Below are 24,820 nucleotides of genomic sequence, written 5' to 3' on the forward strand. Positions count from 1 at the left end.
GGGCTGTTATTACTGGCAAAGGGGGGCTGTTATTACTGGCAAAGGGGAGCTGTTATTACTGGCAAAGGGGGGGCTGTTATTACTGGCAAAGGGGGGCTGTTATTACTGGCAAAGGGGGGGCTGTTATTACTGGCAAAGGGGGGCTGTTATTACTGGCAAAGGGGGGCTTTTATTACTGGGGGCTGCTATTACTGGCAAAGGGGGGCTGTTATTACAGGCACAGAGGGGCTCTTATTACTGGGGGCTGTTATTACTGGCACAGGGGGGCTGTTATTACTGGGGGCTGCTATTACTGGCATAGGGGGCTATTATTACTGGCAGGGGGGGCTGTTAATACTGGCACATGATTGGGGGCACTATAGGGGCATCTACTGAGGCCACAAAGAAGGGGTATTTTATATGGGCTCTCTGTACAGTACAATTTTATACTGGGACACATTATGGTGGGTACTATGGGGAAGGGGGAGAGGAGTACTATGGGGTCATCTACGGGGGGCACTAAGAAGGGGTATTTTATACTTGCAAATTATGGGGGACACTGAGGGCATCTACTGGAGCATTTTATACTGGTACATTATGGGGGGCACTAGGAGGACGGAAGGGTGTGGAGCACTATGGGGTCATTTACTAGGGGCACTATATAGGGGTATTTTATACTGGCACATTATGGGGGCACTATGGGGACATTGGCTCAACTGGGGGCATTACAAGGGGGTATTTTTTGCATTGTCACATTATAAGGATAATTATTACTACTGGGGGGGGGGCATTGTGGTGGGCTTTATTACTCCCCCATGGTATGACCTCCTAGTAGCAGCACCGGCCTCTCCCTGCTCCGCTATCCCTCTGCCCCTTCTCCAAATCCTTATTATGAAATCTTTCTCATTAGGATAAAACAGAACATCAGCTCCGCCGAGCCCCCGGCCAAAGTGTGGAAGTGGCGTCCGAGATCCCCAAGGGCCAAGCCAAGTTTTCATGTGAATATGTTTGTTATACACATATAGCCTACACTGTGGAGTCTGTTCTATAAGCACCATTGTTTTGTGGCGGCGGACAGAAAATAATCTGAAAGTGCCCCTCCCGAGACCAGGCTCTGGATCTGCCATTGGTTCCGCCCTGGGGTTAAGAATGTGAAGGCGGATGCCCTGTCACGTTTTGAAGACCCGGGTCCCATTTTGGCTGAAGGTGTGGTGGTCTCTGCTCTTTATCCTGAATTAGAGGCAGAGGTTCAGGCAGCCCAGGCAGAGGCTCCTGATCTTTGTCCTCCTGGGAGGTTGTTTGTGCCTCTCGCTTTAAGACACAAGGTTTTTAAGGAGCACCATGATACGGTCCTTGCTGGGCACCCGGGGGGTAGAGCCACAGTGGATCTCATCGCTCAGAGATTCTGGTGGCCGGCGCTTCGTAAGTCGGTTGAGGGTTTTGTGGCAGCCTGCGAGACCTGCGCTCGTGCCAAAGTCCCTCATTCACGGCCATCAGGTCCTCTTCTTCCGTTACCCATTCCTTTCCGTCCTTGGACACATCTGTCCATGGACTTTATTACGAACCTGCCTCGTTCCTCGGGGAAAACTGTGATTCTGGTGGTGGTGGACCGTTTTAGCAAAATGGCGCATTTCATTCCTTTTCCTGGGTTGCCCAATGTTAAGACGCTGGCGCAGGCATTTATTGATCACATTGTCAAATTGCATGGTATTCCTTGAGACATAGTCTCTGATAGGGGCACGCAGTTTGTTTCCAGATTCTGGAAGGCTTTCTGTTCTCGCTTGGGGGTTCGGTTGTCATTCTCTTCTGCTTTCCACCCGCAGTCGAATGGCCAGACGGAGCGCGTCAATCAGAATCTGGAAACATATCTGCGCTGTTTTGTGGCGGAGAATCAGGAGGATTGGTGTTCTTTTTTGTCCCTTGCTGAGTTTGCTTTAAATAACCGTCGTCAGGAGTCCTCTTATAAGTCACCTTTTTTGGTGCATATGGGTTTCATCTGCAGTTTGGGACATTCTCTGGAGAGGGGTCTTCTGGTTTACCTGATGAGGAGAGATTCTCCTTGTCTTTGTCATCTATTTGGCAAAAGATTCAGGATAATCTAAAGAGCATGAGTGAGAGATATAAGCGTGTGGCGGATAAGAGACGTGTGCCTGGTCCGGACCTGAATGTTGGTGATCTGGTGTGGTTGTCTACTAAGAATATCAAATTGAAGGTTCCCTCCTGGAAGTTGGGTCCTAAGTTTATTGGGCCTTACAAAATCTTGTCCGTCATCAATCCTGTTGCCTACCGTCTTGATCTTCCTCAGACTTGGAAGATCCATAATGTTTTTCATAAGTCCCTATTAAAACTTTATGTCCAACCCATTGTACCCTCCTCTTTGCCTCCTCCTCTGATTGTGGTTGATGGTAATCTTGAATTTCAGGTCTCTAGGATTGTGGATTCTCGTGTTGTCCGCGGTTCTCTCCAGTACCTCGTTCATTGGGAGGGTTATGGTCCTGAGGAGAGGATGTGGGTCCCAGTGATGGACATTAAGGCCACTTGTCTCATCAGGGCTTTCCATAGGTCCCATCCTGAGAAGGTGGGCTCTGAGTGTCCGGAGTCCACTCGTAGAAGGAGGGGTACTGTCACCGCCAGACATCTGAGAAGCTCTGACAGATGTTCTTCAGAACCTCCTGCTTGAGGTTATTTTGTTTTGCTGTCATTTTGTCATCTCGTTTCCCTCTCTCAGCTGTCATCTAGTTGCACTGATTGCATCCCTTTAAATCCCCTCCCATACTGCATCACTTTGCGGTTTATACAACTTCCTGGAGTGTGTACATGCTGGATGCTACAACTGATGCTTCTACAGATAAGTCTGTTCATTGATTTGTGTTTTCCTGTTTGCTTGATCCTAGGTGACCCTGACTCCCTCCGTATTATGTGTAGGGAGCCGGTGGTCGTGTCCCCTCACTATTATAGGGTGTTCAGGTGTCATACAGTCGAGGCACGAGGGCATGCAAATTTCTATCATAGAGATCTTTCCATGGGCTGAGAAGACAGGGAGAGTTTCAGGGCGTAAATAGGGGTCACCCTTTTGTTCCTTAGTTTCGGATCAAGCCAGTCGGATCCTTATTTGTAACTTCTTGTTTTCTGTTACACCATCCGTGACATCCCCATAGCTCTGTGTGCTTTTATTGTGTAAAAAAAAACTATTTGATACATATGCAAATTAACCTGAGATGACTCCTGTCCTGGACTCATCTCACATACAGGACTCATCTCAGGGTCAGGACCCATCTCAGGGTCAGGATTCATCTCAGGGTCAGGATTCATCTCAGGGTCAGGACTCATCTCAGGGTCAGGACTCATCTCAGGGTCAGGACTCATCTCAGGGACAGGACTCATCTCAGGGACAGGACTCATCTCAGGTTAATTTACATATGTATAAAATCGTTTTTTTTTTACACAATAAAAGCACACAGAGCTATGGGGACTGGGTATTACGGATGTGCTAGCGGCCATCTAGCAACCCATGTCCTCAGCTCTATACCCAAAATCCTGATGACAGGTTCCCTTTAATAAAAAAAATGATGGGAGGAAAAATAATACATTCAGCTTGATTCCTGAGAAGATTGCCCTCGCTGCTCCTCAGGATGGAGCCCATCATCAACCTACTACAGGGGTCACCTGTAATACTCCACATGTCTCATTGTCCTGACTGGAGGAGACAGAGGTGAAGTTTGCTTTACTCTCCCCAACATTTCTGATGGATTTCTGACGTTTAGTGGGTTTTCTGCTTGTTTCTCAGTGGAATGCAATCTCTGAGCTGCAGGGGTTAATTCCTCTACAGGAGCTCTCCGCCCTCTTAGGGGAAGAGACTTTTCCACTTTCAGTTCCTGCTCCTCGTACCACAATGGCGTCTGCTGATCTGAGGGCCGAGCTGGACTGCTCCATCTGCCTGAGCCTCTATACAGATCCTGTATCCCTGAGATGTGGACACTACTTCTGCCGCTCGTGTATTGTGAGTGCGCTGGATGCACAGAAGGCAGCTGGAGTGTATTCCTGTCCTGACTGCAGAGCAGAATATCCGGGGCGTCCGGCCCTGGAGAAGAACAGGAAGCTGAGGAACATAGTGGAGCATTTCTTATCTGCTCAGCCTGACATGAAAGAGACCGGGATCTTCTGTACTTACTGTACTAAGTCTCCTGTACCGGCTGTGAGGACATGTCTGCAGTGTGAGACCTCCATGTGCCATGAACATCTCGGAGCCCATAACAAGTCAGTGGATCACAGTCTGATTGAACCTACTGTCTTGTTTCTACACAGAAAATGCTCCACACACAAGGAGGTGCTGAAATACTATTGTCCGATGGACGCCGCCTGTATCTGTGTGTCCTGCTGGGTGGCCGGAGACCACAAGGGACATGATGTGCAGCTACTGGACGTGGCCTCTGAGAAGGAGAAAGAGAAGCTGAGGAAATATCTGGAGGAACTAAACCCACAAAAAGCAGAAATTCAGACTAAACTTCAGAATCTGCAGGATCGTCAGAGGAATATCCAGGAGAAGGCCTCTGATAAGAGGAAGAACGTCAGGAAGTTATTTATGGACATTAAGGAACAACTGGAAATGGCAGAAAAGAAAGCGCTGAGCGAGATCTCCAGGCAGGAGGAGAAGATTGTGTCCCAGATATCTGATCTGATCAAGAAGCTGGAAATAGAGGAGGACGAGCTGTCCAGGAAGATGCGTCACGTGGAGGAGATGTGTCATGTTACCGACCTAATAAGACTCCTACAAGAAGGTGACATTACAGTATGTGGTCATGGAGATGATGAGGACACAGGGGGAGATGGTGGAGAGGGCAGGTCTGAGGATGATCTGGATGAGGTTCTGATCTCACTGACCTTACACCGATCTATGAGGGATATTGTCACCAATGTCACATCAGAGCTCGGGCTTCATGTTCCAGACATATTGCTGGATGAGGACACTGCTCATAGATCTGTGAAGATATCAGAAGATCTGAAAACAGCAACAGAAACAGAAGAAGAACAGAACAGACCAGAATCACCAGGAAGGTTCCTAGATTGTGCCCAGGTGTTAAGCAGATGTGGCCTCTCCTCAGGAAGACATTACTGGGAGGTAGAGTGGGACCAGAAAGGAGAATGTTACATCGCACTGTCCTATCCCAGTATAGTAAGGGAAGGATGGCAGTCTGGTATTGGATGTAATGATAAATCTTGGTGTCTGGATATGTCTGGTGCAGGATGTGCAGTGCGTCATCGCTCAGTCAGATCCCCCCTCAATGTAGGTAGAAGATGTCCTAGACTTGGGGTCTTCTTAGACTATGAGGCCGGGCGTCTGTCCTTCTATCAGCTGTGTGACCCCATCAGACACTTGCACACCTTCACCGCCTCCTTCTCTGAACCCCTACATGTTCTCTTCTGTGTGTGGGATGAAGCCTCTGTTAGAATAATAAGCTGAGGCCGATGCGTCCACGTCCCGTTATAATCTCCGCCTATAAGTCACTATATAGCGCTGTATGGGCGGAGCCTCCGATCACACAATGTATATGGCGGCTCTATGGGGGGGGTTACTGTACGATTATTTTATATTCCTTGGAGATCAGATCCAGAATCGATGCTTGAGACAAAGGAAAAGTTATGTTGTTTGCACACGAGTTCGGGTGAACGCACATCAGACCCGCAGCGTATCCGCACCAATACCTGCAATGTGTGATTACGGTTTTTGGTGCGGATAAGATGCGGTTTTTCACTGAAAAGGGTGAAATCCGCAGATAAAACCACAAACATAACTGACAGGCTGCAGATCTGGGAATCCGCACGGAAATAATCGGCGAAGTGTACGTGATCGGGGTAATCTCATACACTTTGCTGGTGCTGTAATTCGTTACGGTTTTTCCACATGGGAATTCGCCTGGAAAGACTGAGCGTATTCCGCAACGTGCGCAGATGGCCTTCGGGTACAAGCGCACGCTGCGTATTACCTGCTGGTTTTCCAGAGTGAAATAATACCGCCTAAGCAGATGGGATTCCCAGTATCTCATCTACACGGAGCGGAAGTTTCCTACGTCAGGAGTGACCTGCGGAGCGGATCCGGAGATCTGCGGCCGGTGGATCGTCCGTGCGGATTTCTCCCTTTACAATGCAGAGGGGAGATCTGGGGAAATCCGTGTCAGGATCTGCAGGTAACAGGTGTGGATCCTGGAGCGGAGATACACCGCCGAGTGCACGTACCTCATGGGGGCATCATTAACCCTTCCCCGTCCTCCACTGATGTCGCTGTAGGGGCTTCTTTATGTTTCTGGGACACATTTGGGGAACATATAATTATTAATCTGCTTTTCCTATTTCTGTAGAGATGTGACAATGTGACGCTTCTTTCCGCACTATACGTGGCATTTGTTGTGTTTTTTCCCTTTTTATGGAATAAATGTCTGACTACTTCTGTCCATCAGAGTTGTCGGTCCTGTCATCTGGGTGTCTGTGGTCTCCTCCGCCATCATGTCTGTTATAACCGCAGGTAATGAGTTCTGCAATACACTGGATCTGTACAGCGCCACCTGCTGTTCTCTTCCTTATCTTTGGCCGGTCGCGCTGAGCTGGTCGCACGCGCTCAGTTTAAGGCGACGTCTACGCGATGAGGTGTCTTGGTCCCAACTCTATACATTGTGTTAGTGTGAGAACATACCGCGCGCTCCGTATTGTGCCGCCTATAGAGCTCCAATTGTTGTGCTCGCCACCTGGACTCAGCAGTAACTATCCCATGTAATGGTCGCCTTCCCTGCGGTGCAGCATGTCGGACCGCGCCCGCGCTACGTTACTGTCGGCCGCACTTCGCCATGTCTAGTGATTAATACCGTACGGTTTTCATGCAAACATTCTGTTCTGTTGTTAGCAGCATTATATGGCGGTGTATGTGGCTCGGGGTGCGGCTTTCTAATACTTCCCTCTCTGTGTCGCTGAACTATTGTAGAGCAGCCGCGCAGCGACCGCCTCACGTCCTGGAGGCACGAGGTTCCTGGCGCCTGTCAGTGTAACTGACGCTTTTCTTCCCTGGAGGGTTTTATTTTGTGCTTCTCATTTTCATTTTTCTTTTTTTCTGTTTGTCGTCCTGCGGAAAAGTGTTAGGAATACGCTATACCTGCCGTTACTTCCTGTATGTAGCAGAGCTGTATGTCTGTGTAGATGAGCAGTGTATGCAGCAGAGCTGTATGTCTGTGTATATGAGAAGTGTATGTAGCAGAGCTGCGTGTCTGTGTAGTTGAGCAGTGTATGCAGCAGAGCCGTATGTCTGTGTAGATGAGCAGTGTATGCAGCAGAGCTGTATGTCTGTGTAGTTGAGCAGTGTATGTAGCAGAGCGTATCTTTGCCCCTATACTCACCTGGCATTTGGATAGCAGGCGGAACCCAATTTGTGTGTCCACTCCTGCTAATCCAAACCATCTGCGAGTGCCAGGAAGTTCAGCTATGTAAGTATGTAGCCATTCAGCAACTAATGTGTCATGAGTAAGGATCAGTATTAGAGCATCCGAAACATGCCGACCTGCTCGCCGTGTTGGATTGTTTTTATCCTGTGTTATTTTGGAATAAAGAACGTCTTTTTTGGAAGCTTGAAATCCGGTCTTATTTTTGCATAGTTTGAAACTGGTGCCTTTTCCAAGCACAGTCCGTGCTTCCATCGCAAGACTGACCAGTAGAGATGTCCCGAACTATTCGCCGGCGAACATATGCGATGTTCGATCCTCCCCCTATACGTCATCATTGTGTAAACTTTGACCCTGTACCTCACAGTCAGCAGACACATTCCAGCCAATCAGCAGCAGCCCCTCCCTCCCAGACCCTCCCACCTCCTGGACAGCATCCATCTTAGATTCATTCTGAAGCTGCAGTGTCACAAATTTGACAAAGTTGTAATCGCAATGCGATTAATACAGGTTAGGCTACTTTCACATTTGCGTTTAGAGCGGATCCGTCTGCATTATATTGTAAAAAAAATGTGTGAAAGTAGCCGCAGACGGATCCGTCCAGACTTTACATTGAAAGTCAATGGGGGACGGATCCGTTTGAAGATTGAGCCATATGGTGTCATATTCAAACGGATCCGTCCCCATTGACTTCCATTGTAAGTCAGGACGGATCTGTTTGCCTCCGCACGGCCAGGCGGACACCCGAACGCTGCAAGCTGCATTCAGGTGTCCACCTGCTGAGCGGAGCGGAGGCCAAACGCTGCCAGACTGATGCATTCTGAGCGGATCCGCATCCACTCAGAATGCATTAGTGCTGGACGGATGCGTTCGGGGGCCGCTTGTGAGAGCCTTCAAATGGAGCTCACAAGCGGAGCCCCGAACCCTAGTGTTAAAGTAGCCTTATATTAATCGCATTGCGATTTCAACTTAGAGCTGGGTTCCTAATGACCCTGTACCTCACAGTCAGCAGACACGTTCCAGCCAATCAGCAGCAGACCCATTCCAGCCAATCAGCAGCAGCCCCTCCCTCCCAGACCCTCCCACCTCCTGGACAGCATCCATCTTAGATTCAGTCGGAAGCTGCAGTCTCAGTGAGAGGAGGGACAGTGCGGCTGCTGCTGATTTAATAGGGAAAGCGTTAGCTAGGGCAGTGTATTCAGTGTCCACTGCAGTCCTGAAGGACTCATCTGATCTCTGCTGTAAGGACAGCGCCCCAAAAAGCCCTTTTTAGGGCTAGAACATCAGTCTACTTTATTTTTATTTTTATTTTCCCTGTGTAATCAAATTGCAGTTGCCTGCCAGCGTGTGTGTCCGGCTCACAGCCCTGCCAGTGCACAGTGTCACCAGCGCAACTCATATCTGGTGTCACATTCGATTACATTTAAAGAAAAACAACATTGTTGACTGAATAACTAGCAGTCAGTTACACGCGTGTCTGTGTGTTTAAGGCCCAGTGCATAGTGTCACTTCAGCGCCATTCATATCTGGTGTCACAGTAGCTTGCACGCATAGTACAACTTAACTAATCTAAAAAAAACGACAGGCAGAGGCAGGCCACCCCGCAGGGGCCGTCGTGGTCGTGGTGCTGTGATTCCCTTTGGCCCTAGAATAATGCCCAGTGTTCAGAGGCCACGTACCCTGAACTCAAAAGGTTCTGAGGACATAGTTGACTGGCTAACACAGGACACCCAATCTTCTACAGCTTCCTTTCGGAACCTTGATGCACCATCCTCCTCCAGCTCAGCTTCGGGCACCTCTCAAGTTACCACTCGCCCGCCTGCCGCCACCACCAACACTAGCACCACAGCCGCTTCACTTGATCCCTCAGAGGAGTTATTTACACATCAGTTGGATGAAATTAGTGATGCGCAACCATTATTGCCAGAGGATGTAGATAACAGGGATATGTCTCAGTCAGGCAGCATTACACACATGGACGTACAGTGTGATTGTAGTGTCCCACTAGGTAGGGGTGGGCACTACACAAGGGTCAATTGGTGTGCGTATTGCTCCTACTCACAAGGAACAGAAATGTTATATTTAATTGTGCATTTAATGTATGTTCTAACGTGTTGTTATATGCAATGTACCCCTGTATGATGCAATAGCAGGCCTAGTTGGGTGTAGTTAGACATCCCAGACACTAGAGGGAGATAGGGAGCTCCTAGTATAAATGTCCAGGCCCAGACAGGGAGAGTGAGTGCAGAGTCAGGAGTCTGAGAAGACAGAGGTTAAAAGCCTGCTCCTGACATGCAGCTTGATAGCCCTGGCTGCTAGTGATGTCCAGGAGGCTAGTGAGAAGATCCAGCCTGCCTGAAGCCAAGAGAGCCTTAGTTAGTTCTGAAGACACCCCAGTTGCAGGACCCAACCTCCTGGGAGAAACCCACAGTTAATCAACAGCCACGTGAGAAAGATCCAGGGAAAGATAAGTAACCCTGATGGGCAGATGCAAATAGAAAGGAAAGCAAGGACTTAATTAATACCAGAGGAGGATAGTTACCAAGGATTTAAGCCACCCTTTAGGCATCCGGGCCTTGGGATATAAAGCCAGAGCAGGAGTTCTAGAAAGGACAGTGTACACTAATTCTGAGGAAAGGTACCACCTGCTTCTGAGTGCTTGTGAATTTACCCTCTGCGCATCTTGCATAATTCATACCTGCCATTTTGTGAATAAGCCTACTTGTGGAACTGTGATTGAAAGACTGTGTTACCACCTGCTGTACAAAATTGGACTGTTCAGTAATGTTTTGGTTCACTATAATACCTGTGTACCTCCATCATTCCAACTACCAACCGGCGTGCCACCGTCAAAGGCACTGGCATCACGAATCCAACAGGGACCTTGCCCCAGGCACTCAAAATACCCGTAACATCCAGGGCACCTCATCCACCATCAGGCCTGGTCCCTATATACAGAGTGTGCCCCAGAGGAACCGTGTCTACCTCTCCTTCACTGCCACGCGCCTGCCCAGGGTTCTCCAATACAGTGAGTAACCCTCGATTGCCCATAACCGTGACCTCACTTCGCTATACCCTGCAGGTCTGGCGTGTTGCATGATGATGATGTTGTACCCGCTGCTGCTTCCTTTGCTGAGTTGTCAGATACAAGTGAAGCGGTTGATGATGACGATGTGTCCGTGGATGCCACGTGGGTGCCTGCTCGAAGAGAAGAAGAACAGGGGGAAAGTTCAGATGGGGAGACAGAGAGAAGGAGGAGACGAGTTGGAAGTAAATTGTCTTAAAGTGACAAGCCCCAATTGTTTATTGAAAATTGCTGGGCGAAAGTGAACTGTACTAATTGCGGTGTGAAAATTGCATTGTGTGGACTGTTTTCTGCTTATTGAAGCCACCGCTTGCTGTCAATGAATAGACAGCTATTTTGCTCAAAGATGGCCACTTAGCTTGATTGAAATTGTTTGCTGCGTCATCTTCATCCTGAATTGGCGGTAAAAAAAATTGGCGCCTTCTGCTGAAAAGTGCGGGAAGGCTGTATGCTGGCGCCACCGCCCGGTCTGGACATTTGCATGTCTGCCGAAATTGACTCCGCCTCCCCCATACTGGAGTACCTGGGGGGCGGCCTCCCAGCGCAATGGGAGGATCTGTCTGAAATTGTTGGCGCCACCCTGTCGCTCTCCAGAGAAGGATCGAGCATGTTGAGGAGTGAGGACTGCTCTGCTGAGATGTCTGCGCCTGATCTGTTGACAATGAATATTGTTGGTGTAGAGCAAGAGGACGCTCCACCGGCCTACTCTCCGGGACCGGAGAGACCCGCCTGCCCGCCACCGAGGACGCAACCGGAGACCTACTATGGCTCCTGGAGAGACTTTTTCCAGCCCTCGTTTAAGTGGTCAGCATTGATGGCAGAGATCCGGGAGGCCGCCATAAAGAAAACGACCAAGACAAAAATCTACTATGAAGAACTGGCAAAGACCGTCCACGAGTGCCACACTGACACCCAACCCCGCCTGGAAAGGAGAATGGGGTTGGTTGTGGCCTTTGACAAGGACCAAGGCTTCGGTTTTATCAAGGACTATCTCACTGGAAGAGACTTGTATGTCAATCGGAGGTCCGTCAAGCGGAGCTACCTCCCAGAACATTTGCATAACCTCCGCGAGGGAGAGGAGGTTGAGTTCACCCCTGCTGAGGGCCTGCGAGGCCCCTACGCCACTGCCGTGTCCCGTCCTAAAAAGAAAACGGAGGACTGGGACATTGATGAGGACCACCCTGGCTGCGAGCGCGAACCTGTGTGCTCTCCAGAACCGGCCCATCATGCCTTTCAGGAACGGGGCTCCTTCATTGGCCCGAATGTATTTTGGCAACCAACAGTGGTGGAGAAGAGGGTAAGCCCATGGCCCTCACCTGAGCTGCCTCGCAGGGAAAAGACTGTACGTGAACTTCAAGATGCCGAGAGATTCCGTGCTGCCCTGGAGAATATCCGAAGAGGAAGAAAAGCGGACGCCTAACCTGAGCCTGCAGCGGCTGCGCAGGACGTGCCACCCACCTTACAAGTGCCGACGGCGACAGCGGAGGACAGCGATCCCGACTCCGAAAGCCTGGATGACCAGATCGTGCGGCTGGAGATGAAACTACGGGAGCTGCGCCAGATTGCCTCCGCCAGGATCCAGACTCCACCTGACCTAAAAGAAAGTGGACGTAAGGACTCGGACGTCTCCGGGTCTAAGGTGAGAGTACCTGTCCCTTCCAGTCGTCCCTCCTTAGTATCGGCACCTGCGGTGAGGTCTTCTTACGCTGTGCACCGGCGCACAGAGCCAGTCGTCCAAGAACCCACTGGACCGCTTGCAGCAGCGGTACCCAGGCCAGTGCAGCAGCCCACGATTGTTATGCCTGCTCCGGTGCGGTCAGCGACTTTGATCACCCCTAGGCCTATGGGGCCTATACCTATTAGGGGTCCATTTATGCTACAGTTGCCCCCCAATACAGTGTTGTGGGCACATCCATCTGTTGAATCTCAATACAGGCCCAATATACAAATGGAACCAGGGAGCACCACTGAAATGCAAAGTGGATATGACATGCCCCTGTGAATTGGCCTGCTAGGCCCTTGATGTTGGATTTATTTTGCCAAGGGATCCTAAAGAAGATTTAACCCCTTCAGGACAGGAGTCCTTCGTTGTTTTGGCCCCCTGTTGCTGCTGCCAGTTACCCACGGCTCAGTGGAGGCGGCAAACCACTGAAATACCACGTGCAGCAAGGCCATCTTGTTCACAGGACCTCCTGCCTGCTTACTCAGAGTGAAAACCCAGTTGTGCCTGTTTTCATGTTGCACCTTTAACCCTCTCACCCCCTTTTCAGGTTGATTGAGGGTATTACAGCGCTTACTTTGATGTGTATGCCATATAAATAATGTGGACTATTTTATGTGCTGCTGTTTTATTATGCAACTTAAATTTCAAGAATTGGGCCCAGGGATAGACTCAAATGCACATGAGCCTCTGAGATTTTGCTACTCTTTTAAAGAAATGTGCCCAGAGATGGACTCTACCTTGTGCGAGCCTCTGTGATTCTATTTTCCTTGCTTTATCATCTGGGAAATCCTTACTTGGTTGGTGGATGAAAAAAAAAACCTGGGTACGGACTCATTTTATATGCTTTGAGCCTCCAAGAATTGTTATTTAATGTTTTTACATTTTCCATGGACAATTTGCACTTGAAAGTATTATTAAGGACTATCCTGGTATTTATTGTTATGCTGTGCCAGGTCAGCGTCCCTGTTCCCATTGTGTTATCCTGAGAGAAGAGAACGACGCCCCTTTTCACCATTACTTGCTCCTAATCCAGTGGAACTGCCTGATATATACATATAATGTATTTTTGCAAATGTAGATGTGATTTTCCTGTTTTGCTTATCTTCCCTATTACAGGTGCAGTATCCAGCTGTGCAGGGACCCTCCATGTTGCGCCGAGGACGGGCAACGTTATAGCGTGGGGGTATGTAGTGTCCCACTAGGTAGGGGTGGGCACTACACAAGGGTCAATTGGTGTGCGCGTTACTCCTACTCACAAGGAACAGAAATGTTATATTTAATTGTGCATTTAATGTATGTTCTAATGTGTTTTACTATGCAATGTACCCTGTATGATGCAACAGCAGGCTTAGTTGGGTGTAGTTAGACATCCCAGACACTAGAGGGAGATAGGGAGCCCCTAGTATAAATGTCCAGGCCCAGACAGGGAGAGGGAGTGCAGGGCAGTGCAGTGCAGAGTCAGGAGTCTGAGAAGACAGAGGTTAAAAGCCTGCTCCTGACATGCAGCTTGATAGCCCTGGCTGCTAGTGATGTCCAGGAGGCTAGTGAGAAGATCCAGCCTGCCTGAAGCCAAGAGAGCCTTAGTTAGCTCTGAAGACACCCCAGTTGCAGGACCCAACCTCCTGGGAGAAACCCACAGTTAATCAACAGCCACGTGAGAAAGATCCAGGGAAAGATAAGTAACCCTGATGGGCAGATGCAATAGAAAGGAAAGCAAGGACTTAATTAATACCAGAGGAAGATAGTTACCAAGGATTTAAGCCACCCTTTAGGCATCCGGGCCTTGGGATATAAAGCCAGAGCAGGAGTTCTAGAAAGGACAGTGTACACTAATTCTGAGGAAAGGTACCACCTGCTTCTGAGTGCTTGTGAATTTACCCTCTGCGTATCTTGCATAATTCATACCTGCCATTTTGTGAATAAGCCTACTTGTGGAACTGTGATTGAAAGACTGTGTTACCACCTGCTGTACAAAGTTGGACTGTTCAGTAAAGTAACGTTTTGGTTCACTATAATACCTGTGTACCTCCATCATTCCAACTACCAACCGGTGTGCCACCGTCAAAGGCACTGGCGTCACGAATCCAACAGGGACCTTGCCCCAGGCACTCAAAATACCTGTAACATCCAGGGCACCTCATCCACCATCAGGCCTGGTCCCTATATACAGAGTGTGCCCCAGAGGAACCGTGTCTACCTCTCCTTCACTGCCACGCGCCTGCCCAGGGTTCTCCAATACAGTGAGTACCCTCGATTGCCCATAACCGTGACCTCACTTCGCTATACCCTGCAGGTCTGGCGTGTTGCATGATGATGATGATGATGTTGTACCCGCTGCTGCTTCCTTTGCTGAGTTGTCAGATACAAGTGAAGCGGTTGATGATGACGATGTGTCCGTGGATGCCACGTGGGTGCCTGCTCGAAGAGAAGAAGAACAGGGGGAAAGTTCAGATGGGGAGACAGAGAGAAGGAGGAGACGAGTTGGAAGCAGGGGGAGGTCGTCGCAAGGAGCTAGTGGCACAGTCAGACAGCATGTATCGGCACCCGGGGTCAGCCAGACAGCACGCCAATCAACGCATGCTGTTGCCACCACCAGAATGCCGTCATTGCAAAGCTCAGCAGTGTGGCATTTTTTTTGTGTGTCTGCCTCTGACAACAGCGATGCCATTTGCAAACTGTGCCAAAAGAAACTGAGTTGTGGGAAGTCCAACACACACCTCGGTACAACTGCTTTGCGAAGGCACATGATCGCACATCACAAACGCCTATGGGATCAATACAAAAGCAGCACACAAACTCAAAGCCACCATCCTCCTCCTGGTCCAGCATCTTCAGCCACGTCAACCACTGCTGTCCTCCTTGCCCCCTCTCAACCACCCGCCACTCCGCCTCTCGCCTCTCGCAGTTCCTGCTCATCTGCCCACAGTCAGGTGTCTGTCAAGGACATGTTTGAGCGTAAGAAGCCAATGTCACAAAGTAACCCCCTTGCCCGGCGTCTGACAGCTGGCTTGTCTGAACTCTTAGCCCGCCAGCTTTTACCATACAAGCTGGTGGAGTCTGAGGCCTTCAAAAAATGTGTAGCTATTGGGACACCGCAGTAGAAGGTACCCGGCTGAAATTTCTTTGCACAAAAGGCAATCCCCAACCTGTACTCGATTGTGTAAAAGGAAGTCATGGCATGTCTGGCACACAGTGTTGGGGCAAGGGTCCATTTGACCACTGATACCTGGTCTGCAAAGCACTGTCAGGGCAGGTATATTACCTACACTGTGCATTGGGTAAACCTGCTCATGGCTGCCAAGCATGGAATGCGTGGCTCTGCAGCGGAGTTGGTGACACCGCCACGACTTGCAGGCAGGCCTACTGCCACCTCCTCTACTCCTCCTACTCCATCCTCTTCCATAACCTCCTCGGCTGAGTCCTCTTCTGCTGCTGCGTCTTGCTCCACATCAACGGCAACCCCCCAGCTCCCCAGGGGCTATTCCACATCCCGGATACGACAGTGTCACGCCGTCTTGGGGTTGACTTGCCTGAAAGCAGAGAGTCACCAGCACTCCTGTCCGCCCTGAACGCACAGGTGGATCAGTGGCTGACCCCGCACCAACTGGAGTTCGGCAAAGTGGTGTGTGACAACGGAAGCAATTTGTTGGCGGCATTGAATTTGGGCAAGTTGACACATGTGCCGACAGTGCCGTGCATGGCACATGTGTGCAATCTGATCGTACATGTGCATAAGTACCCAGGCTTACAGGACGTCCTCAAGCAGGCCAGGAAGGTGTGTGGCCTATTTAGGCATTCCTACACGGCCATGGCGCACTTTTCAGACATTCAGCGCCGAAACAACATGCCAGTGAGGCGCTTGATTTGCGACAGCCCGACACATTGGAATTCAACACTCCTAATGTTTGACTGCCTGCTCCAACAAGAAAAAGCCGTCAACGAGTATTTGTATGACCGGGGTGGTAGGACAGCCTCTGCGGAGCTGGGAATTTTTTTGCCACGTTACTGGACGCTCATGCGCAAGAGGAGGTGACAAACCTAGTCAGTCGCACCGAAGGCACCATCAGCGACATCATCCCATTTGTTTTCTTCCTGGAGCGTGCCCTGCGAAGAGTGCTGGATCAGGCCATAGATGAGCGTGAAGAGAAAGAGTTGTGGTCACCATCAGGAAACAGCCTTATTAGCGTTGCTTGCTGGACCTGCGGCAACGCCGGAAGAGGAGTGTGAGGAAGAGGAGTCAGAGGAGGAATGTGGCTTTGAGGAGGAGGAGGAAGACTAACCACAACAGGCATCCCAGGGTGCTCGTTGTCACCTATCTGGTACCCGTGGTGTTGTACGTGGCTGGGGGGAAGAACATACCTTCAGTGAGATCACTGAGGATGAGGAACGGGACATGAGTAGCTCGGCATCGAACCATATGCAAATGGGGTCTTTTATGCTGTCGTGCCTGTTGAGGGACCCTTGTAACAAAAAGATGAAGGAGAACGACCTGTACTGGGTGTCCACGCTACTAGACCCCCGGTATAAGCAGAAAGTGCCTGAAATGTTACCGGAAGTCGGAAAGGATGCAGCAGTTCCAAAATAAATTAAAAAGTATGCTTTACACAGCGTATAAGGGTGATGTCACAGCACAACGGGAATCTAACAGGGGAAGAGGTGAAAGTAATCCTCCTCCTACCACGACCACGGCGGCAAGGACAGGACGCTTTACAGACGTGTTGTTGATGGAGGACATGCAGAGTTTTTTAAGTCCTACGCATCGCCACAGCCCTTCGGGGTCCACCCTCAGAGAACGACTTGACCGACAGGTGGCAGACTACCTCGCCTTAACTGCAGATATCGACACTCTGAGGAGCAATGAACCCCTTGACTACTGGGTGGGCAGGCTTGACCTGTGGCCTGAGCTATCCCAATTTACGACAGAACTTCTGGCCTGCCCCGCTTCAAGTGTCCTGTCAGAAAGGACCTTCAGTGCAGCAGGAGGTATTGTCACGGACAAAAGAAGTCGCCTCGGTCAAAAAAGTCTAGATTACCTCACCTTTATTAAGATGAATGAGGGATGGATCCCGAAGGGACTGACAGTGGGGGCGATACATTCGACTAAAAAAGGCCTGATGAGATGAGCTGCCTTGGGCTAAAAATGGTCCCCACGCTGCTGTATTTAATCTCTGAATGCCAGATGACTTGCGTGACTTATCCGCCACCAACTAGGGTTCAAGCCGCAATGTTTTAGGGCACTTTCAAAAAAAAAAAAAAAAAAAGGCACATACATGTGTCAATTCCCCTTCGTGATCGTTACCTTGTTGTGGTGAAGGGGCTTGCGTATCACAATGAAGCGACCACCTCTAAGAGTGTGTTGGCAATGGCAATGTTGGCACACCACAGATGATAAGGTCGTTGCTTCATTGTGAACAGACCAAAAGCGATCGGCTGGATAATTTTGCATAGAAAAAACATTAATTTTCTTTGTGATCATCTAAGGTGATCATTAAAGCCTACTAGGCCAACAATGGGCCCACACTGCAGAATCATTGTTTTCTGGGTCACTTAACTGTCACTGAACTACCTCTACTACTATTGACAACTCTTTGCGGTTGTCTAAAATCTATTCCATACACGTCCCCTGATAGGGGACGTAACAGGGAATAAACTGATAAGAATAGTACTACTTAACACACCACTCCTATCTGGTGGCACATTTGATTGCACGTGCTGTGCCCCAAATTTGAAGTAGGAGGACCAACCAAGCATCTTTTTCCATCTCCCGGTTCCTAAAATCGATGCCATAACAGGGATTAAACTGATAGGCATAGTACTACTTAACACACCTTATAATAATAACAACGCAGAGAGAGGAGTCTGAAGAAGAGGAGTCAGAGGAGGAAGGTGGCTTTGAGGAGGTGGAGGACCAACCACAGCAGGCGTCCCAGGGGGCTTGTTGTCACCTTTCGAGGACCCTTAGGCCCCTTTCACACGGGCGAGTTTTCCGTGCGGGTGCGATCCGTGCGGCGAACGTATGGCACCCGCACTAAATCCTGACCCATTCATTTCTATGGGGCTGTGCACATGAGCGATGTTTTTAACGCATCACTTGTGCGTTCAGTTGAAATCGCAGCATGCTCTATATTGTCCGATTCTGACGTGACGCAGGCCCCATAGAAATGAATGGGGTGTGTGAAAATCGGATGGCATCCGCAAGCAAGTACGGATGCCGTGCGATTTGCACGCACGGTTGCTAGGAGACGATCGGGATGGAGACCCGATCATTATTATTTTCCCTTATAACATGGTTATAAGGGAAAATAATAGCATTCTGAATACAGAATGCATAGTAAACCAGCGCTAGAGGGGTTAAAAAAAATAAAAAATAATTTAACTCACCTTAGTCCTCTGCGCTGAAGTTGAACAGGACCTGGGGTGAGCTGCTCCATTAAATATCGGTTAAGGACCTTCGATGACGTCACTCCGGTCATCACATGGTCTTTTACCATGGTGAATCACCATGGTAAAAGATCATGTGACGTACCATGTGATGACCGGAGTGACGTCATCGAAGGTCCTTAACCGATATTTAATGGAGCAGCTCACCCCAGGTCCTGTTCAACTTCAGCGCAGAGGAGACACAAGGAGATGCCGGGCTTCGCGAGCAAGTGGACTAAGGTGAGTTAAATTTTTTTTTATTTTTTTTTAACCCCTCTAGCGCTGGTTTACTATGTATTCTGTATTCAGAATGCTATTATTTTCCCTTATAACCATGTTATAAGGGAAAATAATACAATCTTCAGAACATCAATCACAAGCCCGAACTTCTATGAAGAAGTTCGGGTTTGGGTACCAAACATGCGCAATTTTTTTCACGCGAGTGCAACGCATGACAATGTTTTGCACTTGCGCAGAAAAAATCGCGCATTTTCCCGCAACGCACCCGGCTCTTATCCGGGCAAAAAAACTGACGCCCGTGTGAAAGAGGCCTTAGGCCCCTTTCACACGGGCGAGTTTTCCATGCGGGTGCGATCCGTGCGGCGAACGTATGGCACCCGCACTAAATCCTGACCCATTCATTTCTATGGGGCTGTGCACATGAGCGATGTTTTTAACGCATCACTTGTGCGTTCAGTTGAAATCGCAGCATGCTCTATATTTTCCGATTTTGACGTGACGCAGGCCCCATAGAAGTGAATGGGGTGTGTGAAAATCGGATGGCATCCGCAAGCAAGTACGGATGCCGTGCGATTTGCACGCATGGTTGCTAGGAGACCATCGGGATGGAGACCCGATCATTATTATTTTCCCTTATAACATGGTTATAAGGGAAAATAATAGCATTCTGAATACAGAATGCATAGTAAACCAGCGCTAGAGGGGTTAAAAAAAAATAAAAAAAAATTTAACTCACCTTAGTCCACTTGCTCGCGAAGCTGGCATCTCCTTGTGTATCCTCTGCGCTGAAGTTGAACAGGACCTGGGGTGAGCTGCTCCATTAAATATCGGTTAAGGACCTTCGATGACGTCACTCCGGTCATCACATGGTCTTTTACCATGGTGAATCACCATGGTAAAAGATCATGTGACGTACCATGTGATGACCGGAGTGACGTCATCGAAGGTCCTTAACCTGTATTTAATGGAGCAGCTCACCCCAGGTCCTGTTCATCAGCAGCGGAGACACAAGGAGATGCCAGCTTCGCGAGCAAGTGGACTAAGGTGAGTTAAAAAAAATTTTATTTTTTTTTAACCCCTCTAGCGCTGGTTTACTATGCATTCTGTATTCAGAATGCTATTATTTTCCCTTATAACCATGTTATAAGGGAAAATAATAATGATCGGGTCTCCATCCCGATGGTCTCCTAGCAACCATGCGTGCAAATCGCACGGCATCCGTACTTGCTTGCGGATGCCATCCGATTTTCACACAGCCCATTCATTTCTATGGGGCCTGCGTCATGTCAAAATCGGAAAATATAGAGCATGCTGCGATTTCAACTGAACGCACAAGTGATGCGTTAAAAACAACGCTCATGTGCACAGCCCCATAGAAATGAATGGGTCCGGATTTAGTGCGGGTGCCATACGTTCGCCGCACGGATCGCACCCGCACGGAAAACTCGCCCGTGTGAAAGGGGCCTTATAGAATAGTACTGCGGGCCGGCGCTGGGGGCCCCTAAGGACTCAGGGGCCCGGGGGCAATTGCCCCCCTTGCCTCTATGGAAGCGCCGGCCCTGCCACCGCCGTCTATTTATGATTGCCAGGAATAGCTCTCCGATGCTGCTTGTTCAGTGTCCTCCCCGGCTGCTGACAACACGTTTTAGTCTGAATTCCAGCCCCTGACAACGGGATTTATTATTGAGCCTTTCCCAAAAATAAAGAACCATCTGGTAAATCTCAGCCGTGCAGTCGTCTTCATCTGACAGGTTAATAAACATTTCTAGGAAAGCTGGGTGACAACCAATATGGCTGCCATTATAGCTCTCACAAGGGTTGTCAGTAATTTTTCTCCTCTCCTGAACAATAAATCTACCCGAAGTATCTTTTATTAGCAAATCCTTAAGTAGACTTTCCATTTTGAACAGCCATATTGGTTGTCACCCAGCTTTCTCAAGAGCTGATGTTAGCTCTGTGTTTTTGGGTTGTCAGTTTGTTGTGGGGACCACGGTGTCGGGTGCAGATCAGGTTTCCCCTGAGCGCCTGAAGGTTGGCCATAGTGTAATTATAAGATGAAACAGATGAGACATTCAGGGTTCGGGGGAATACATGCCTACAACAGCTGAAGTCTGAAGCGCACACTGCTGTTTCTCAGCTGTACTCCTCCCGGACGCATTGCCGACTGCAGATTTAAAGGACGAGCTGAACTGCTCCATCTGTCTCGATATCTACACGGAGCCGGTAACCCTGAGGTGTGGGCACAGCTTCTGTCAGATGTGTATCCGCTCAGTGCTGGATCGGCAGGACAGGGACGGAGCTTACACCTGCCCCGAGTGCCGCGCACAGTACCAAAAGTGCCCGGCGTTGCGAAGGAACATGAAACTTTGTAACATTGTGGAGCATTACCAGTCAACGCAACCAGAGGCCAAGGCAGCCGGGGTCTTCTGCACGTACTGCGTCCACTCCTCCATCCCAGCTGTTAAGACCTGCCTGATGTGCGGGCTTCTCTATGTGACGTCCACCTGAGCGTCCACAGCAAATCCACAGATCATGTCATGACGGAGCCCACCAGTTCCATGGACAACAGAAAATATGCCACCCATCGGGAGATGCTGAAGTATTACTGCTGTAAGGACGCCACCTGCATCTGTGTGTCCTGTTGTGTCTTCAGAGAGCACAGAGGACACCAAGTGGAACTTCTTAAGGAAGCGTCTGAGTAGAAGAATGAAAAACTGAGAAAAGTTCTGGAGAAACTGGTCACGAAATGTGAAGAGACAGAAAAGAGCATCCAAAGTTTACAGGAACATAGGATGAGAGTCCAGGAGAAGGCGGCCAACGTAACGACAAGGGTGATTGATCTTTTTAAGGACATCAGGGTTCAGCTCCAATCTCTAGAAGAATGGATATTGTGTGTGTAACACCCCAGAGTGGTGTTACCACTTCTGCACCTTGCTACTGTCTTTATTGGTCCAACCTCATGTCATCTTATGCATTTATTCCAGGCAGGTCCTCCACACTGTGCATTTCTAATGTTATGTAACTGTTCATGTAATGTGCCTGGCAGCAAACACGGCAGAGCTATATTTAGATAGAATGGAACCTTCTATCCCATTCTACCCCCCCCCCCCCCTCGGGAGAGAGAGGTGGGCGAGTGCTACTTCCTGCAGGAAGGGTAGGGCAGAAGTTCTAGTCAGTCTAGTTCACCCCCAGCTAAGGGAAGGGTGTGCAGGGGCACGTCTCTGCTGGATGTGCCTACGCCAGCCAGAGCACCTTAAGCTCTTCTAGCCATGGAAGCCGAAGCTTGAAGCCTCAGGAGCCAGGAGGAACGTTCCCTGGCATAACCTAGAGTCAGACTACAAAGTGAAGTGCAGCATGCAAAACAAGCTGAGTTATATAGCCAGCCTGTCAGTACAGCAGAGTCTGAGAGAAACAGATATAGCAGAGTGGAGTTTGTCTGCCAGTTTCATGCTAAAGCCTGCTGGAACCAAGACAAATCCTGTAAACTGTTTTGGAGAACGTTATGCAAAGTAAAGCTGCCATTGAACTTTATCTCAAGGTCTGGACTCCAGTTATTCTTTCATCTCTTAATTATTCCCCCTATTTATTGCTTCAGAGCCAAAGCCTGGGGTCCAGCGGTATCCTGGTAGGAGCACCGTGACACACAATAAGAGGCATTTTAGGCCGCAACATACCACTTACCATTTCCTATAACTGGGATGTTTTATATATAGAGGGCCCTAGGGGGAGGCACCCGTTGCACGTGACATCTCCAGACAGAGGGATAAAGTGTCACTCTCGGTCACTGGTCTGATTCAACAAATGGAGATAAGGATGGAGGAGCTTTCCAGGAAGATGACGCATATAGAGGAGGTGTGCCAAGTAACGGATCCGATCATTGTCCTCCAAGGATGGGACATCAGCAGAGCTGACGAAGGACTTGGTAAGAAGTTTCAGGCTGTCGGTGATCTGGATGAAGTTCTGAATTCGTTGAACCTAGATCCGGCTTTATCCAGTATAGCGTCTGACGTAAAACTATGCTTCAGTGTCCAGAACATACTGCTGGACATTAAGACGGCCGCGGTTGATGTGGCCGTGTCTGGAGACCTGAAGAGTGCCACGTGTTCCAAGTCCCTGATCTGGGCGAAAACTCCACAGAGATTTAAAAACTATTTTCAAGTTCTGAGTTTTCACAGTTTTAGCTCTGGACAGAATTACTGGGAAGTGGAGACCAGTGACCTGTGTGGGGGCGACTTATGCCAGCATGGAGCGGAAGGGTGTTTGCGCTTGTGTCAGAAGGACTACCTAGTAGCTCACAGCGCAAAAGAGATACCACTGGAGACAGAGTCATCACTGAAAAGGCTGGGGGTATATCTGAACTACTAGGCTGGGTGGCTGTCCTTTTACCACCTAGGTGAGCTCATTAGACATGTCCACACCTTCACTGCCACCTTCACGGAGCCCCTTCATGTCGTGTTCCTGGTATGGCAGGGAAGCTAGGTGAGAATCCGGAGTTAGGATTACTAATGAAATCTCAAGGGTGAACACTAATTTAAAGGAATACACCACTCATAACCGATACACTGTGAGGGGGCGGAGCACAACACAGATTTGAGGAACGCCAAATATAGATATGCTCCACCCCCTCAGGGTTTGGAGTGGTAGGTCCACACAGGTTGGATTTCCATAGCCAATCAGATCCAGAATCTGCAAGGAAATCTGCCAGAAAATCTGCATCAAATACATTTTTATGCAGATTTTGTGGTGGATTTTCTGCAGTCGATTCTAACAGGTGATCTGATCTGTTGGGAACGCCCTCTGCCGCTCCCATGCCGGGGCTTCTTGGCCTCCGGGAAGTCCTGGTACTTTCTGATCCAGAAACCTGGGTCGGTGACTACACAATTTTCCAGAACTGCAGATTTTGCTGTAACCCAAGTATTTGATTGCGGATTTTCCCCTGCCCATTGGAGTCAGTATCTCAGTTCCAGCATGCATGGGCCAGAGATCTTAGGTAACAGGCACAATGGATTGTGGGGAGAACTTTTCCTAATACTGCGCTTCTTTAACTGACTTGTACACATAAGCCTCCAGGCACAGGGTGTAGACTTTACTTCTGGTAACGAACAAAGCGGTTCTCCCTACCGGCAGGCAAACTCTTCTGCTCCATTCTTAGAACAGGTTTCTGTACTTATAGGACACTTCCACACAGTGGCACAGCTATACGGGTCACAGTGGTCAAGGTTGCGACAGGGCCCCTAAGTCAGGGGGGGTCGACTAGGTCCCTAAGTTAGGGGGCCAACAGGGCCCTACTTGCCAGTGGTGCACTACGAATTACCATATTTTTCACTTTATAAGACAAAGTGCATCTTTTAAAGGGAATACTAGTAAGCTCCTCCATTATGGAATCGCTCACTAGTCAGCAGGAGGCAGGGGAAGTGCTGTGAGACGTCACTGGATGTAAAAGGTAGGTGGAGCTGTATGAAATGTTTTCCAAGTATGTCTTTAACATTAGGGCTGGAGGGAAAGGGTTAGGTTGAGAATCTTGCATGAGGGGGCACAATTTCATTTTTTGCCTTAGCAAAAAGGCTAGGTGCACCATTGCTCTTTGCCACAAAGCATTGAGGGAAGGGAGTCCCAATCTGATCTTTTGCTCTGGGGCCTTTAAGCCTTTAGCTACGCCACAGGATACACCTTGGGATGTGGAGATTCTCACAGTGGGCTAAACTATAATTTGTTATGCTCAGGAACTGGAGGCAATTCCTGAATATGGAGGGCGTAGAGTCCATAAGTCCTTTTAGACACATTACCTCTACAGGATTTCAACTACACCATTGTAACATCTGTCCTGTTTCTGGCAGTTGTTCCTTTCTCCTTCAGGTTTTCCCCTGGCTGGTTGCTGGGTCCAGGGATGGCTAAAGTGTCAGCTTCACATATTTGTGTTTCCTCTAACACTGCACTGTCTCTCTGTCT

The 24,820-nt window shown here is 49.2% G+C and overlaps 1 protein-coding gene and 1 pseudogene across 1 annotated transcript; both read left to right on the plus strand.

The window, feature by feature from the left end:
- Positions 1–3,651: 3,651 nt before the first annotated feature.
- LOC122924294 (E3 ubiquitin/ISG15 ligase TRIM25-like) lies at positions 3,652–7,702 on the plus strand. The gene has a single exon (XM_044275249.1). It carries the CDS (start codon positions 3,872–3,874, stop codon positions 5,438–5,440), a length of 1,569 nt encoding a protein of 522 aa, XP_044131184.1. The 5' UTR covers positions 3,652–3,871; the 3' UTR covers positions 5,441–7,702.
- LOC122924298 lies at positions 6,481–23,236 on the plus strand (annotated as a pseudogene).
- Positions 23,237–24,820: the final 1,584 nt, after the last annotated feature.

Source organism: Bufo gargarizans, unplaced genomic scaffold (genome assembly GCF_014858855.1).
Source record: "Bufo gargarizans isolate SCDJY-AF-19 unplaced genomic scaffold, ASM1485885v1 original_scaffold_996_pilon, whole genome shotgun sequence".
Taxonomy (NCBI): domain Eukaryota; kingdom Metazoa; phylum Chordata; class Amphibia; order Anura; family Bufonidae; genus Bufo; species Bufo gargarizans.

What these genes read in the sequence shown, in the direction of transcription:
- LOC122924294 (XM_044275249.1), top strand. Translation starts at nt 3,872, where the DNA reads ATGGCGTCTGCTGATCTGAGGGCCGAGCTGGACTGCTCCATCTGCCTG.